Here is a 15,161-nt window from a genome sequence, read left to right on the forward strand (position 1 = left end):
CCACAAACTCCTAATAACCTCCTGTTTTTCTCATCAGCAGCCAAAACATTTCTCTCCCCTCAATGGCTTAATGTCCTTGTTCTCACACTTCCAAACAAAGTGTCCACACAAACTGTGGCCAGGTGAAAGCTTGTCAGGACTAAAGCCCACTCTTTCCATCCCCACAAACAGCTCTCCAAGATGAGGCCCTTGGAGCTCTCCTGGACCTCAGCAGGCTGAGAGCAGCAATGTCCCTCAGTCCCTCCCAGAGCCAGAAACCCTCAGCTTTGCTATAGCTGGAGGGTCACCAAAACACGATGTGTCCTGGGCTGATATTCTCACTCCTCAAGGTCCTTTCTTTCCCTTGTTGTGCTTTAGTTGTCCTTTGTAAGTGGAGTGAATCTTGCCAACGAATCTGCTGTGCTTTGTAGTTTAATATTAAATCTGACTATTGCTCATACCCTTGTTGGTGATTTTTGGGTGATCTCAAGCACACTTGTTAGGGACAGGCAGTTGGGGATACAATCACAAGGAAAATGGAGAGGGGCTTTGTACAAGAGCATGGAGGGACAGGAAAAGGGGGAATAGCTTCCTATTGACAGAGAGTAGGTTTAGGTGGGATCTTGGGAAGGAATTCCTGTCCGTGAGGGTGGTGAGGCCCTGGCACAGGGTGCCCAGAGAAGCTGTGGCTGCCCCTGGATCCCTGGCAGTGTCCAAGGCCAGGCTGGACATTGGGGCTTGGAGCAACCTGGGACAGTGGAAGGAGTCCCTGACCACAGTAGGGGATGGAATGAGGTGATCTTTTAAGGTCCCTTCCAGCCCAAATCATTCCTGATGATGATTCAATGAGGGTTTAGTGGTAGCCTGGGCAGTGCAGGGGGGATGGTTGGACTCGATGCTTTTAAAGGTCACTTCCAACCTAAATGATTCTGTGATTCTAGTTGTAAAGAGAGTTTGGGGTTTTTTTAATCCATAGAAAAGACCCAGCCTATTGAATTCCTGGAATACAGCACCCAAAAGGAAAAAAAAAATGAAAAAGTCCCACAACTCCTCACCTGAAATACAACCCGAGATTTTTCCAGCAGATATGTCCTCATGTTGGCACCAATGATGTGGTATCTTTTATCAAAGCCAATCTGAATGTATTTCCCAAAGCGGCTGCTGTTGTCATTTCTCGTTGTTTTAGCATTTCCAAAGGCCTGCATGACACAAAAAAAAAAAATTGAATATTAAATTTTAATTCAATTTTAGAATTTTTTTAAACACCTCAATTTGCAGTGTTTATATATAAACAGTCACAGGAAGATTTGAGGAAAACTGCTTCCCACATGCAAAGGGCAGAACAACAGTGTGACCTTGGGGAGGATTCCTCACTGAAAATGTGGTGTCTCCAGGGTCTTTATGGAACAAAAATGCATATAAACAGCAATGAGTATTTGTACAGTAATTAAATCATCTACATCCCAACAGCTTCAACATTCCTCTTTTGCCTTGTAGGATGTCCCCACCTTTGTTCAGAGCCAACACCAGCAGCTTCCCTGGACAGGTCTCCTTCCCCCCAAGCCCATTTAACTCAAGGGTTTTCTGCTAACCAGGCAGTTTTCTTTTATGTTTTTTTTCTGCATAGGCAATGTTCTCATCAATTTCCAATAAAGACAGGCAGGTTGCCCAGCCTCAGCACTTAGAAATTACAAGCAGAACTGAACATGGGGAGGAAAATTAGAGCAATAAAATTCTGGGGTCATATAGAAGAATAGCGTGCACTATGAATTTTTTTTTTTTATGGTTTTAAGTGTCCCCTGGTATTGCAGCTGCATTTCAGAGAGGCAGAGGAGATGGGTGAGGGAATAAGTAAGCTAGAAATCAGTGAGTTTTCCCCATCAGCCACACACCTGGGTGGTGTTTCTTACTGCTCATCTGCACCATCAATTCTTGTGACAGCCCAGCTCATCCCCCATAGCAGGCAGCAGGATGCCAGACCCCACGTGCTGCCTGTCAGGCTGGATCTCACCCTGGATCAGCCCTCACCTCTGTGTCTGTCAGACAATTTGGCACGAGGCACCATGATGGGAAGCCTCCCTAAAGGCTGAGCCAAGCCTAAGGTTAAGCACAGGATGATGCTACACTCCACTAAAACAGCACTGCTGGCTCCTGTCCTGAAAAGGAAGTCACAAGAGTCTGACACGCTTTGTGCACTTTGGAAAGGTCCAAAGCAACTGAAGGCACTTCATTACTCCAAAATCTGTTTGGAAAATTGGATTTAGGCACTCAGACATTTATTTTCAGCATGTGGCCTCAGTGAAAGGAAACAAGGCTGCTTTTTTCCCTTTCTTTTGTGTTTATAACAAGAATTCTTTTCCTTCAGAGCAGAGATTTCCCTATAATGGGACTTGTTATTCCTGTATTACAGATCAATTAGGCTGGAAAATCCCTCCAAGATGACAGACTCTAACCTGTGCCTGATCCCCACCTTCTCACCAGCCCAGAACACTGAGTGCCACATCCATTCCTTCCCTGGACACCTCCAGGGATGGGGACTCCAAAACTCCCTGGGCAGCCCCTTCCAATGCCTGACCACCTTTCCCTGACAAAATTCTTTCTAAGGTCCAACCTAAACCTTCCCTGGCACAGCTCAAGACTATGTCCTTTCATCCTGCTGCTGCTGCCTGGGGGAAGAGGTCGATAGGTGACTGATAGCAACAAAAAACTAACAAAAATTAAAATGCATTGAAGTATCTCAAATGGATCAATCCCTTTCTTTCCTATTCCATGTTTGCACAATAAAAGAATGAGATTAGGGGCACCAAGCAGTGACAAAGGAGGAAGAAGATGATAAAACACTAACGGTGCTGGCTGCACTGCTTGACCTCTCTGCTCTGGAGCCCCAACAAAGCCCAGCTCCTGGAGCTGTGCCAGGGATCCTCAGGCTCAGCTTTAAGACCATCAAACTCAGGTGCAGTTGGGGTGGTCCAAATGGAGGCTGTCAGTGTATTTCTGCATCTCCATTCAGCTCCAGGATACTGCTATGCTGTAAATCAGACCTGCCTTGCAAGCCCCCAGGGGTTCTCACCACACTTGTGACTTACGGAGAGACTCAGTGATCAGGGCAAGCAGGACAAAGAAAATGGTGCAGTTTTACCTCCATGATGGGGTTGGAGGCCAGGACTTTGGCCTCGATGTTGGTCTCGCTGGCAGAGCCCCCGACGGTGGCGAAGAAGCGCATGGCATATTTGGCAGAGACTGTCTTCCCCGCCCCTGACTCCCCGCTGACGATGATGGACTGGTTCTTCTCATCCCTGGGGAGCCAGAGCAGCAAAGTCAATAAAGGTTAAGCATCTGTAAATTCATCCATTTTCCTGTCAGCTGTTTGAACCCTCTTGCCATGTCGCTGGTCCCTCATCTTGTCGCCACCTGAGTTACAGACACTGGATTTCTTCGGGACTACGAAAGTAAAAGTGAATAATACACAACTGTGACACTTCTCAGAGAAAACATAAAGGACACTTAACATCTCCAGAACATCTCCAGAGGCCTGCAGAGGCAGCAGGAGCTGAGCCCCTCTGCTGCCTCCTTCACCCTGAGACTCTGGGAAGCCCATTTTTGACAGATCACCAACACCCAACCTCTGCTGCTGGACATTTGTCTGGACAACTATTCACAGGTTCCTCATCCACAGGGCGCAGACCTCCCAGGCCAGGCTGTTCCATCTGAGGAGCAAGGCCTCTCTCTCCATGGGGTCTCCCACTGGACCACAGCCTCCTCCAGGCATCCACCCACTCCTCATGGGCTGTGGGGGATCTCTGCATCCCCCATGGACCCCATGGGCTGCAGGGGACAACCTGCTCCCCCATGGTCGTCACCAGGGCCAGCAGAGGATTCTTGGCTTCAGCGCCAGGAGTACCTCCTCCTCCTTCTCCACTGACCTTGGCGTCTCCATGCTGTTTTCTCTCCAATGTTCTCACCTCCTCATCGTTCTCTGGCTAAAAAGAAGTGTGTGCTCATATTGTTTTGATTTCTTCTTAAATATGGTATCACAGAGGCATAACCAACATCTCTAATTGGCCCAGCCTGGGCCAGCAGCACATCTATCTTCAGAGCCATCAGGGATTGGTTTTGCTGGACATGGTGAAAGCTTCCAGAAGCTTCTCACAGGAGCCACCTTTGTGGCTCCCCCACTAACAAAAACTGGGCCAAGCGAAACCAATACATTCCAATCCCCACCTCTGTGAGTCACATATTTCAGAAGAATCATTAAAATCCAATTCAACATACAATCTTAACACAGAGCAACAAAAATCTAACTAAACAGAAGAAAAAGAAAGTGTTCTACACTAAATATTCCAACACAAAAGGGCAAATTACACACAATCCAACCCTGGAACTTTCACAACCATTACAACAGGAATAATTCACTCTCATTCTACATTAAAAACATAATACTTGTTTTGCCTGTTGTTTTCTCCTTAGCATCCTTATCTCAAAGTATTCATGATTGCCTGCATTCTCCACCAAGAATGCTGGGTTTAGCACACTGGCCAAACACCAGGCACCCACAACATCTGCTGACTTGCTCTCCCTTGACACTACTGGGCAGACGAGAGGGGGAATAAACAAGTTAACACACAAAAGGTTCATGAGTTGAGACAAGGGACCGGGAGAAAAAATGCTGCAAGGACAAAACAAACTTATCTTAAAGCTACAATATGAGATATATTACTAACAGAGGAGGACAACTAGAAGTAAAATAAGCCCTTCAGACACCGTTTCTCCGCTCACGCCTCTCCCGCCTTCCCACCAACAGTGCAGAGTGGGACAGGGTGTGGGGGTTTGGTCAGTCATCACTGAGATATTCTTCTGCTGCTTAGGGAAAGGAGTCCCTCCCCTGCTTCGCCATGGGGTCCCTCTCTCGGGGGGCAGTTCTCTGTGAACTGCTCCAGCATCAGTCCCCCACAGGAAGACATTCGTCCCAGACTACTGTGGAGTGGGTCCCTCATCCACGGGGTGCAGCCCTCCCAGGCCAGGCTGCTCCATCTCGGGAGCAAGGCCTCTCTTGCCACTATGACTCCCACTGGACCACAGCCTCCTCCAGGCATCCACCGACTCTGGCATGGGCACCTCCCCAAGGCCTGTGGGGGATCTCTGCACCCCTGTGGACCCCATGGGCTGTGGGGGGACAACCGGCTCCCCCATGGTCATCACCATGGCCAGAGGACTCTCAGCTCCAGTGCCAGGAGTACCTCTTCCCCCTCCTTCTCCACTGACCTTGGCGTCTCCATGCGGTTTTCTCTCCAATGTTCTCACCTCCTCATCGCTCTCTGGCTAGAAAGAAGTGTGTGCTCACATTGTTTTGATTTCTTCTTAAATATGGTATCACAGAGGCGTAACCAACATCTCTAATTGGCCCAGCCTGGGCCAGCAGCATGTCCATCTTCAGAGCCATCAGGGATTGGCTCTGCTGGACGTGGTGAAAGCTTCCAGAAGCTTCTCACAGGAGCCACCTCTGTGGCCCCTCCACTAACAAAAACTGGGCCAAGCGAAACCAACACAATCAGATACCTCCATGGCACAGGATTTTGCATGGAGAAGCTGAAGGTGCATCATCTCAAGCCACTCTTGAGCCTTGCACAGAGTACAAACTCAACCAAATGCCTTTTTCCACTTGCCAAATGAACCATTCACACAAAAGCCCTTGCACAAGTCACCATGAAATACCCAATCCTTCCCAGTGTGGTACCTGCTAGATACATCCCAGTAATTAATCTGTTTAATGTGCCTGAGCTCCAAGGCAGACAAAGGTCCAAGGCAGCAAGAGGAGCTCATTTTCAGAGCTACATTCCTCCAGGAAAAGATTTGCTGGCTCCAGGACCAAGTGCCTCTGTTGCAGTGGGATTTGCTCCCCAGGGCATCAGCAGCTCATGGCAAACCCAGCACCTCTGCAATTTGGCTGCAGAGTTTTCACTGCAGGATTTGCTATAAGCTCCCAAATACCCGAGCTCTTGGGTAAGCTGTAAGGACGTAATTGAGTGTGTTTTTAAGTAAGATCAACTTAAGCTTCCCAGACTCTGCCCTGGCTTTCATGAATCACAGCTGAAAGCAGGCACAGAAAATCCCATACACAAGTATAACAATAAATTTATTACCGCGCAGTTCTCTTGACATCAGGAAACACCATCAAAACACATTTCCATTTAAGATACTCAATTCAAGTTTATACCAGTGAGAGATGAGGACAAAGGCTAAATGATTGCCACACACCACTTTTACACACCACACCATTACTTCCCTCCACTGTCAGGCACGAACATCTTAATTCCTTCTAGGCTCAAGGTAATCGATTCAAGTCACATGTAACATTTTGGTGCAAACGACGACTCTGAGATGCTTTCAGCAGCAGAGGACTGAAAAGATAATCTCCAGCTCTCTCTATTTTCCAGGCACCAACTCACAAAGTGTATCTTAATCCATCCCCAGCCAGCTAGTTTTCCTGGGTACCAACCAACAGGAAGGCAAGAGGAGCCTCCAACCACCCCAGCTATCACCAGCAATGCAGAAACAAGGGCTGTGAGAGGAGCACACCCTTGGCCAGGCAGCCAACATCCCAGAACCCATGTTCCTGGTGACTCATCCCGGGTGGGGACAGCCTGGTCCTGCTAAGTCATAGCGCCGTGCCCTCAGCAGGGCTTGGCAAAGCTCTGAGGCTCTCCCACAGCCAGCTGGCAGGATCCAGGCACGGGGCAGCCAGTGTGACAGTCCCACACCTTTGGACTCCCACAGGTGTGCAACAAAGCTCTCCTGGCAGCACGAGGCACCAGGCACAGGCACGCAGAGGAGGAAAAACAGTGCCAGGCTGCAGAGAGGAAGGGAAACTCAGCACCAACCGCGGAAGATAGCTGGGTGAGCCCAGCAGCAGTTCCTGGGACAGCTGATGGCTGTCATGGTTTACCTCTGATTGAACTCTGATTGAAGTTTCCCCCTGGTTTGATCATCTTCAGTGAGGTGGGCTGTCAGTCTGTCCTTCCAGGTGACAAGTGAAAGGGCGAGAGGAAATGGCCTCAAGCTGGGCCAGGCGAGACTTAGATTGGACATCTGGAAAAATTTCTTCACGAAAAGGGCTGTCAAGCCCCAGCACAGGCTGCTTGGAAGTGGCGGACTCCCCATCCCTGGAAGTGTTCCTAAAGGGTGTGGCTGTGGCACTTAAGGACATGGTTTAATGGTGAAAGTGCTGGTGGTGCTGGACTCGATCTAAGAGGCTCTTTCCACCCTTAATGGATCCATGGTTCAGTGACTCATGGACAGCCTCTTGCTGAGGTCCATCAGTAGGATCCAACAGACAAAATTCCTGTCAGCTGCCAAGGGAAGGGCAGACAGAGGGTTTGGCATGGGCTGCAAGTGTGGATGAACAGACTGTCCTTGTGAGGAGGTGAGGGAGAAGCAGAAGAAAGAGGTGACAACCAAAAACCCTGCAAAAGGAGATCTGCAAATGCAAAGCTGGCATGGCTTAGAGCTACACTTGCCTAAAAGTTACTTCAGAATTACTGTTTCCCGCCCTTCTCTGCATGACAGGTGTGGCCCAAGGGGCACATTTCAGATAACATTTTCCTGCCACTTTTCCCTGAAAGCCAGAAGATAAAAGCTCCACCAGAAAGGGAGTTTGTCTTCAGTTAAATGAGGCCAAAATCTCACAATGCATTACTTGGCATCCAGACAGCATTGCAAGGTAATATTTGGTAACCCATTTTTATCTATTTAAGATTCGCAATTATGACTTCTTTTCACCAATTTTGACCACTCTCATAACTTCTACATATCAGCTATTGGTGGGTGCCTGGCTGGAGAAGGCAGAGACCAACCCACCTAGGAGCCCAGCCAGGCATCAACCCAGAACCACAGCTCCCCTGGGCTCCATATCCCACCACAAAAATGCCTTTAAGTGGCGTTCTGAGTGCTTTATTCCTCCCTCTGGCTTGTGTCTTTTTAAAACAGACATTTGCCAAAAGACACTGAGCCTGGTGATAAAACCATGGCCAACACAATTTACTGTTATTGCAGCCACTCTGCCAGGTCCCATTTTTCCAGCATTTCTCAAGAATTTTTCCTAATGGCTGATTGTGCCGCAATATGAAATGGCCAGCTGAGCTCTCCATGGCACAAAAACTTTTGGATTATATAAATTAAAATACAGAAAGAAAGCTGCTCTTTAGCAGACCACTCAACCTCCTGGATTTGCAGTAATGCGTGTCTTCTTGGTTTTTTGGTGGATAATGCATGTTGAGACATTTATTTTCCAACTTCAAGAATAAAAGTCCTCAGGAATAAAGGCTGCAGAGCCTTTCCCTTCTTCAGTGTACAAGTTAACCAACTGCTGGTGCCAGCAGGGGAAGATCAATGAACCCCACAGAGCAGCTGGCAGCAAACAGGATGCTCAGGAAGCAGAAATGGTTAAAGCCAGGCAGGAGGTGTTTGTGTTCAGTGTGGAAAAAAAGATACTGAAATGTTTTGCCACTGTGCAGACACAGTGTGCAACACCGCTGCTTAAAATACATTCAATTTTGGCAGCGCCAGCACAGAAGAAAATTATTATGGAAGAAAACCTGGATAAAATGAAGTGTTATTGTTGAATACTGCCTCTGCTGCAGCATGGTAGTGCTGTCCCATCTGCTCCTGGGGCTGGTGGGGCTCCTATGCCCCTCAGAGCTGCCACCACAGCTTGTACTGCTGCTACAAAGTGCATCAAGGCTCCTCTGCCCATGACACAGAGCTCACACAATGCTCAGCCTGGAAAACCAACACCACAAATGGACCACAACCTGCCAGAGAGGCCAACAAAACCACCAAGGGGCAGAAGGCCAACCAGAACAAAACACGGAACTGTTTCTTCAAAGCAAGAGGCCATAGCTCCTCCAGAGGTCCTTTGGGGGTGAGTAACACAACTCTCTTCTTGCAGTACCCATCAGGACTCTCACCCCTGGCCACACACACAGCAAGAGATGGGTGATGTGCCCAGCCCAGCAGAACCAAGAAGGGAGTCACTGGTGCTTTTACAACACATAAAAAATATCACAGATTTACAGAACAGACAGGGTTGGGAAGGACCTTTAAAGGCCATCTAGTGAAGGTCATGAACAGAGACACCTCCCATTACCCCAGCTTGCTTCAAGCCCCATCCAGCTCAGCCTTGGACACTTCCAAAAATGAGGCAGCCGCAGCTTCTTTGGGCAACCAAAAATTCCTTCTTTATATCTACTCTAAAAGACTAGTAGATACAATTTTTTTAAGGTAATATCTAAAGGTGCTGCCCAAGGCAAAAAAAAAAGGCAGTTGTCTATGAAGAGAAAGGGCACTTCAGATTCCTTTGCTGATTAGCACTGGCTGCTAATTACCAGCCTTTACGTCAAGGGAGTGTATTTCCCTGCCTGTTTAAGCAGTCAGTCTTTCACCTGCAGCAATACAGAGAACACTGCTGCCCTCAGAGGAGCCTCCAAACAGCCTGGGAAAGGTGTGGAGAAGCATCCACACCCCAAACCGCCCAGCTGGACACAGCTGTCCAGCTGCATCAGAGCCATCAGAGGTGTGCCACTGCTCAGTGTTTCCATATGCAATTCTCAGCCCAGGAATGTCAACAGTCACTGTCATCTATGATTTCCCATCAATTCATCTAATTAATTCTGGGCAGAACATCACCGGAAAATCCTCATTTCAGAAATGGGGATGGTCAAGCCACAGCAATAAGCCCAGGGATGGCTCTCCCCACCCATCTGCCTGAGACAGAAGAGACAGGGGATACCTCAGGGCAGATATTTACACCCCATACCCTCAGCCTTCAGCAGCACTGCCTGGAAACAGAATCTGAAGACAAATATACCCCAAATATTCTCCAGACATATATCACCAGTCAGAATTTTTCCAAAGTCAGCTTTCTGTAAAGCAATAGTCTAAACCCATGAGAAGGGACCTGGAAAATCTAGGATTTGTTTTCATAGTCATCCCTTCAGAAAATCACCACTGGCACAAGCAGCTTAACTGCACAGCTTCATCCTGGTCTCTGCAGCAGGAGCAAAACCAGTTCCACTAAAGGCACAGCTTCTCCAAGAGGGAAAAGGATCTGGAACAATTGAAGGCATAGCCAGACCCTGTGAATAATTGTCAGGGGTCACTCCAGCTTTAATCCCAGATCTGACACTAATTCTCTGCATCATGGAACGAGTCAATAAGTCCCTCCACCATGGAAATCATATTTAGCCTACTTCTTTCAGGTTGCTTGGAGGATTAGTGTTCATAAAGCAATCTGAAGATTAAAAACCCTTTAAGTATTGCAGTTTGAATTGAGCCTGACCACAATGAGAACACTCACAGAAGCCCCAATGCATTTCTCTATTGGCAGTGCTGCAAAGGCTAAGAATGAGCATAGTTACTGCATTGTGTTGTTAGAAATACAAAAAATGCAATCATTTAATTACCACTGGGTTGCATTACTCAAGTGCTAATAACAGTGACAACAAACTGAGATGGTCCAACTCCACTTTCAAATGAATAAACAGAAGTTGAACTCTGGAGGTAACCAGAGTGCTGCAGCATTGTAACACAGAGAAAAGCCATCTCTGAAATGGTCTCTGAAGCCAGGAATTGTTCCCATTTCTGTGGGATAACTGGAATTTGAAGCAGCATCACTGTTGAGAGTGACAGGAGCTTCTTTTATTTGTTGGCTCTGATTTGGGTTTTTAGAATCCCTGGCATTGTTAGTCAAGGCAAACAGAAAACCACAACTTAGGGGCAGTTCCACTTTTCCCACAGAGAAACCCAAGAAGATATTTCACATCCAGTCAAACAAGAGTGTTCAAGGCCTTATTTTCTGTTTGCCTTTTCAAACATCAGCTGCAAATGCACATTTCATGCTGCAGCTGCTGAAGCCAGCAGCACTATAAGGACAGATTTTCACATGCTTCATTTTCATCTGGGTGGTATTTTACACTGTGTCTTTCATAAATGGCATGAGTTACCTTCTACAACCTTTTTTTGGTCCTTCATTATTTTACACTGATAATTATATTTAATATAGTGAACTTCTTTTTTATAGAAATAACTTTTGATGTAGTGTCACATACCAGTGGGGGAAAATAATATTGTTTTCACCAACCATCAACACCCACATCAGTGCTTCAAAATACATTTTGGCCACAACCAAAGGGTTGGATTCCAAAGAGGTGGAGTGGCAGGAGTTGAACGGGATGATCCTGATGGGTCATTCCAGCTCAGCATATCCTGTGATTCTGAGATGCAGTGGGGGTGATGCTTTCCCTGGGGTCTACCCTGCACACCTTTGGAGTCAAATTGCTCCCACACCCCTGGGTTTCAGCAAGAAGACAGAGAGAAATGTGGCCTTGAATGTCTGAGTTGCTGGGAAAACACTTAAAAGCAGCAGTTTGGCCTGGAAGGGCAAGGATGAGCACGCAGCACGATGCCTGGAGATCAACAAGGTGCAGTGCAAAGCCTGTCCTGTGCAGCCATCACCGCCAGCTCTGTGGTGCAGGGCTGCTCCCTCTGCACCTCACTATTTAACACAAATCAGTCCTACCCTCCCAACGCCTGGATCAAACCCCACAGAGCAGATGAGGGTGTCTCTGCAGAGGTCAGAGCATTTCCATGCCATACTCCAGGCGCTCTGCCACAGGCCACAGCCTATAAATGCCCTTCTCCCCAAACACCCTGTGCAGCCTGCTGGAAATGCCCCTCCAACAGCACAGAAAATCCTCAGAGCTCCAAGTTTCTGCAGAATGCTGAGCTGTCTCCAGCATTTCCCCTGTTCCCCAGGCAGACAGGGTGACCTTGTCCCAGGACTGATGCTTTGCACACCCCACTGGGGAGAAACTCCTCAGCCTCACAGAAACGAGGTCAGCAATTCTTTTGTGTGCTGCTCCTAACGAGAGCAAAACACACACCCGGCCAGTTTCCTCAGCTCTCTGGCGCCCTGATGCTCTTTTCTGTGCTGGGATCACACCACAGAGCATCCCTGGCTCCAGCCCAGGCCACCTGCAAGCTGCTGGAGCACTGCAGAGGGAGGAGACTCAAAAAGCCCTCCCAAAAAGCGTCACATACAGGACAGAATGGTGGAATGCTGTACCAGGAGGTCAGCTTTGGAGCACCAGAAGGACAAGTCAGTTGTTCTTCCACCCCATGCCAGTCTCAGAAAGAAGGTCCTTCTGACAGACTTTATCACCTCCACCATCCCAAATCACTGCTGCTTGGAAAACTCTCACACGACCATCTGACTAATTACAGTTGATGAACATTAGGAAAACCCCAGAAAGAGATTTTCAGAAGCCACACTCTGGGTTCTCTACCCCGAGACCTCCAGAAATTCACCAAGGATGTGGGGTGGCAAGCAGTGACTGGGAGGTGGGCAAGGCCAATCACAAGTCTTTGGTCTTTGATAAAATTATGGTGCTCACAAATCCTGCTTTGAATGTTTACAGCTTTCTCCCCTCACAGCTCCAACAGTTCTCCTGCATCACAGCAGTAATTACATGCTTGATATAGGCTACTATCCCTCCTTCCCAGTCAGTATATTTCACACACACACACTCATTACTCTCAGTCAGGCACTGGCCTTTCTCTGCCTTTAACTTTCCCATGCCAGTGCTGCCCCATTTATGAGTATTTATGATTTTTCTATAAAGGGTGTCCCATTTATTATTAAATCTGCTTGCAAATAGCACAGTCTTTATTCTAAATTGCCAAAAAGAAAAAAAAAAAATTACATTAAAACAATTTAATTAGTTGGCCACTTATCCCCTCCCACAGCAAATAAGACCAGAGGGTCTCTTCTTCAGTCCTTGGGAAACATATCCTGGAGTGTCTCCCAATTATTTTTTTTCCTATGTATCACCTCTGGAGAAGAAAAGCAATCCCTGAGGCCTAACACCAGCACCAACACATTTATGGGATAGCTCTTGCAAAACCTGCTCCCTGATCCCTATCACGCTTCTAACTCTAAGCAGAAGAGAACCCTCTCAGTTTTGCACTTTCCTAAATTCAAGGCTCTTGGGTGTTTTTTCTTCTGGCCCCCTTTTTCGACCAGAGCCTTGTTTTTGGGATGGTCCCTGCTGCACAGCCCTGGTGAGCTGCAGCACAGGTCAGCCCCACAGCTCCCTGCAAGCCCCCAGCCCAGCCTCATTACCTGGAGACTAAACCATTCCCTGCCTTTAATATAACACAGGATTCAGCCTCATTTACTGTGCCAGTCTGATTCCTTTGCAAGGATGCACCTGTGAAAGTTCAGCCTGATGGATGCACCAGGGAATAAAGCCCATGGTACTTGACCCCATCCATGCACTTCTCAGGAGGCTTTCACAAACCCTTTATCACCCCAGATCTTTGCCACAGTAGGAGCTGAACACTGGACTTGTTTGTGTTTATTATCTGACGTGGGCTGCTGCCATGGCACTCCAGGTCAGAGGCACACACAGGGGAGATAATGTTCCCACCACAGCAAGACACAGAGGTGCTAAAGGGAAAACACACAGAAGAGGTTGACAATACCATAAATATTTGATTCATTATTTGAACAAAGATCACCTCTACTACCTAGTCCCTGCTTTTGAGACATGTTTGACAGCCTTTGGAGGGCCCTTCTTCTGCTCCACTGCCAACAGCAGATGCCTCTCTCTCCTACTGCTGTTTAATTCTATGTTATTAAGTATAATGCATGATTTTTATTTTAATTAATTTATTAAAACCTACAAGAAAGATCCCAGAAAACAACAACAACAAAACCAAACAAAAACAAAAACCACCACAAAAACTTCATCAAACCCAAAAGCATAATTAAACCTTACTTGGACTAGCGACTCCTGGCCCTTGTCCAGAATGAACCCAGATGGTACAAAAGGAAGAGACAGGGGCCAAAGACAGAACAGTCACACAAATATATCCACTGCAGTGATTTTCCTAATAGAGTCAACCCAGCATCATGTGAAAATATGGTGACCACACTGACAAGTGTGACAAGTCAAGCTGGGAAGAATTAAAATGGAGCTACAGACAAGAAGGGGAATGTCTAACTAAAAATATAACTAAAGCTCCCAAAGGCTGGGAGGGGGAAGCTGGTCGTGCACTGTCACCATCCAAACTTCCTCCCTGGAGCTGGCAACAACTAATGGGTGACAGTCATAGAGGGGAACAGGGGTCAGGGGAACAGGGCACCAATCACGGAATGTTTAAGGCTGGAAAATCCCTCCCAAGACCACGGAGTCCAAGCTGTGACCAATCTCCACCTTGTCCCCAGCCCAGAGCCCTGTGTGCCACAGCCAGGAATTCCTTCGGCACCTCCAGGGGTGGGGACTGCAAACCTCCTGGGCAGCTCCTGCCAAGGCCTGAGCACCCTTTCCATGGAAAAATTCCTGCTGCTGTCCAACCTGCCCCTCCCCTGGCCCAGCCTGAGGCTGTTCCCTCTCCTCCTGTCCCTGTTCCCTGGAGCACAGTCTGACCCCCTGGCTGTCCCCTCCTGTCAGCAGCTGTGCAGAGCCACAAGGTCCCCCTGAGCCTCCTTTGCTCCAGCCTGAGCTCCTTTCCCAGCTCCCTCAGCCTCTCCTGGTGCTCCAGAACCTTCCCAGCTCCATTCCCTTCCCTGGACACTCTGCACCCCCTCCAGGTCTCTCTTGTCCTGAGGGGCCCAGGACACAGGACTGGACGTGTGGCCTCGGCAGTGCCCAGCACAGAGCAGTGTGAAGCATGTGCTGCTCAGGTCAGGCTGACTGCAGCAGAAATGCAGGTTTTCAAGAGGGGATTTTTGCCAGACTCCAGGCTCCTGCCCAGAGCGATGACACACAGGAAAATCAGAGCCGGGATGTGGGCACACAAGGGATCTTTTGTTCCTCTGTGAGAAAACCAAGAATCAGCCAGGGCACCAGCGGCTGTGCTGGCTCTCAGTGTGATCATGGCACAGCTTTCAGACTGCTCCAGGGGGGCAAACACCTTCTGCAGCCCCCACTGCACCTCACCAGGACTGGACCGTGACCAGAGGAGGTGCCAGCACTGCCCTGCAGACAATCTGTGTTCCAAGGCATTCATTGCTTCCAACCCCACACCATTAACAATCACTAAATGGTCCATGCTTCCACCATCCCAACACTTGACTCCACCGCCTCCAGCAGCAGCACTCGGAAATAATTAACTCCATGATGCTC

The 15,161-nt window shown here is 48.1% G+C and overlaps 1 protein-coding gene across 4 annotated transcripts in view; it reads right to left on the reverse strand.

Moving 5' to 3' along the window:
- MYO5B (myosin VB) overlaps window positions 1-15,161 on the reverse strand; it is a 145,691-nt gene that overhangs the window by 94,532 nt on the left and 35,998 nt on the right. For all 4 annotated transcript variants that reach the window (XM_085043256.1, XM_085043253.1, XM_085043255.1 and 1 more), the window contains exons 5-6: window positions 3,119-3,275; window positions 1,035-1,178 (exon numbers count right to left, since the gene is read on the reverse strand). In XM_085043256.1, the coding sequence (XP_084899382.1) occupies window positions 1,035-1,178; window positions 3,119-3,275 (301 nt within the window). The remainder of the gene's footprint in view (window positions 1-1,034; window positions 1,179-3,118; window positions 3,276-15,161) is intronic.

Source organism: Lichenostomus cassidix, chromosome Z (assembly GCF_008360975.1).
Source record: "Lichenostomus cassidix isolate B80296 chromosome Z, HeHo_3.0, whole genome shotgun sequence".
Taxonomy (NCBI): Eukaryota; Metazoa; Chordata; class Aves; order Passeriformes; family Meliphagidae; genus Lichenostomus; species Lichenostomus cassidix.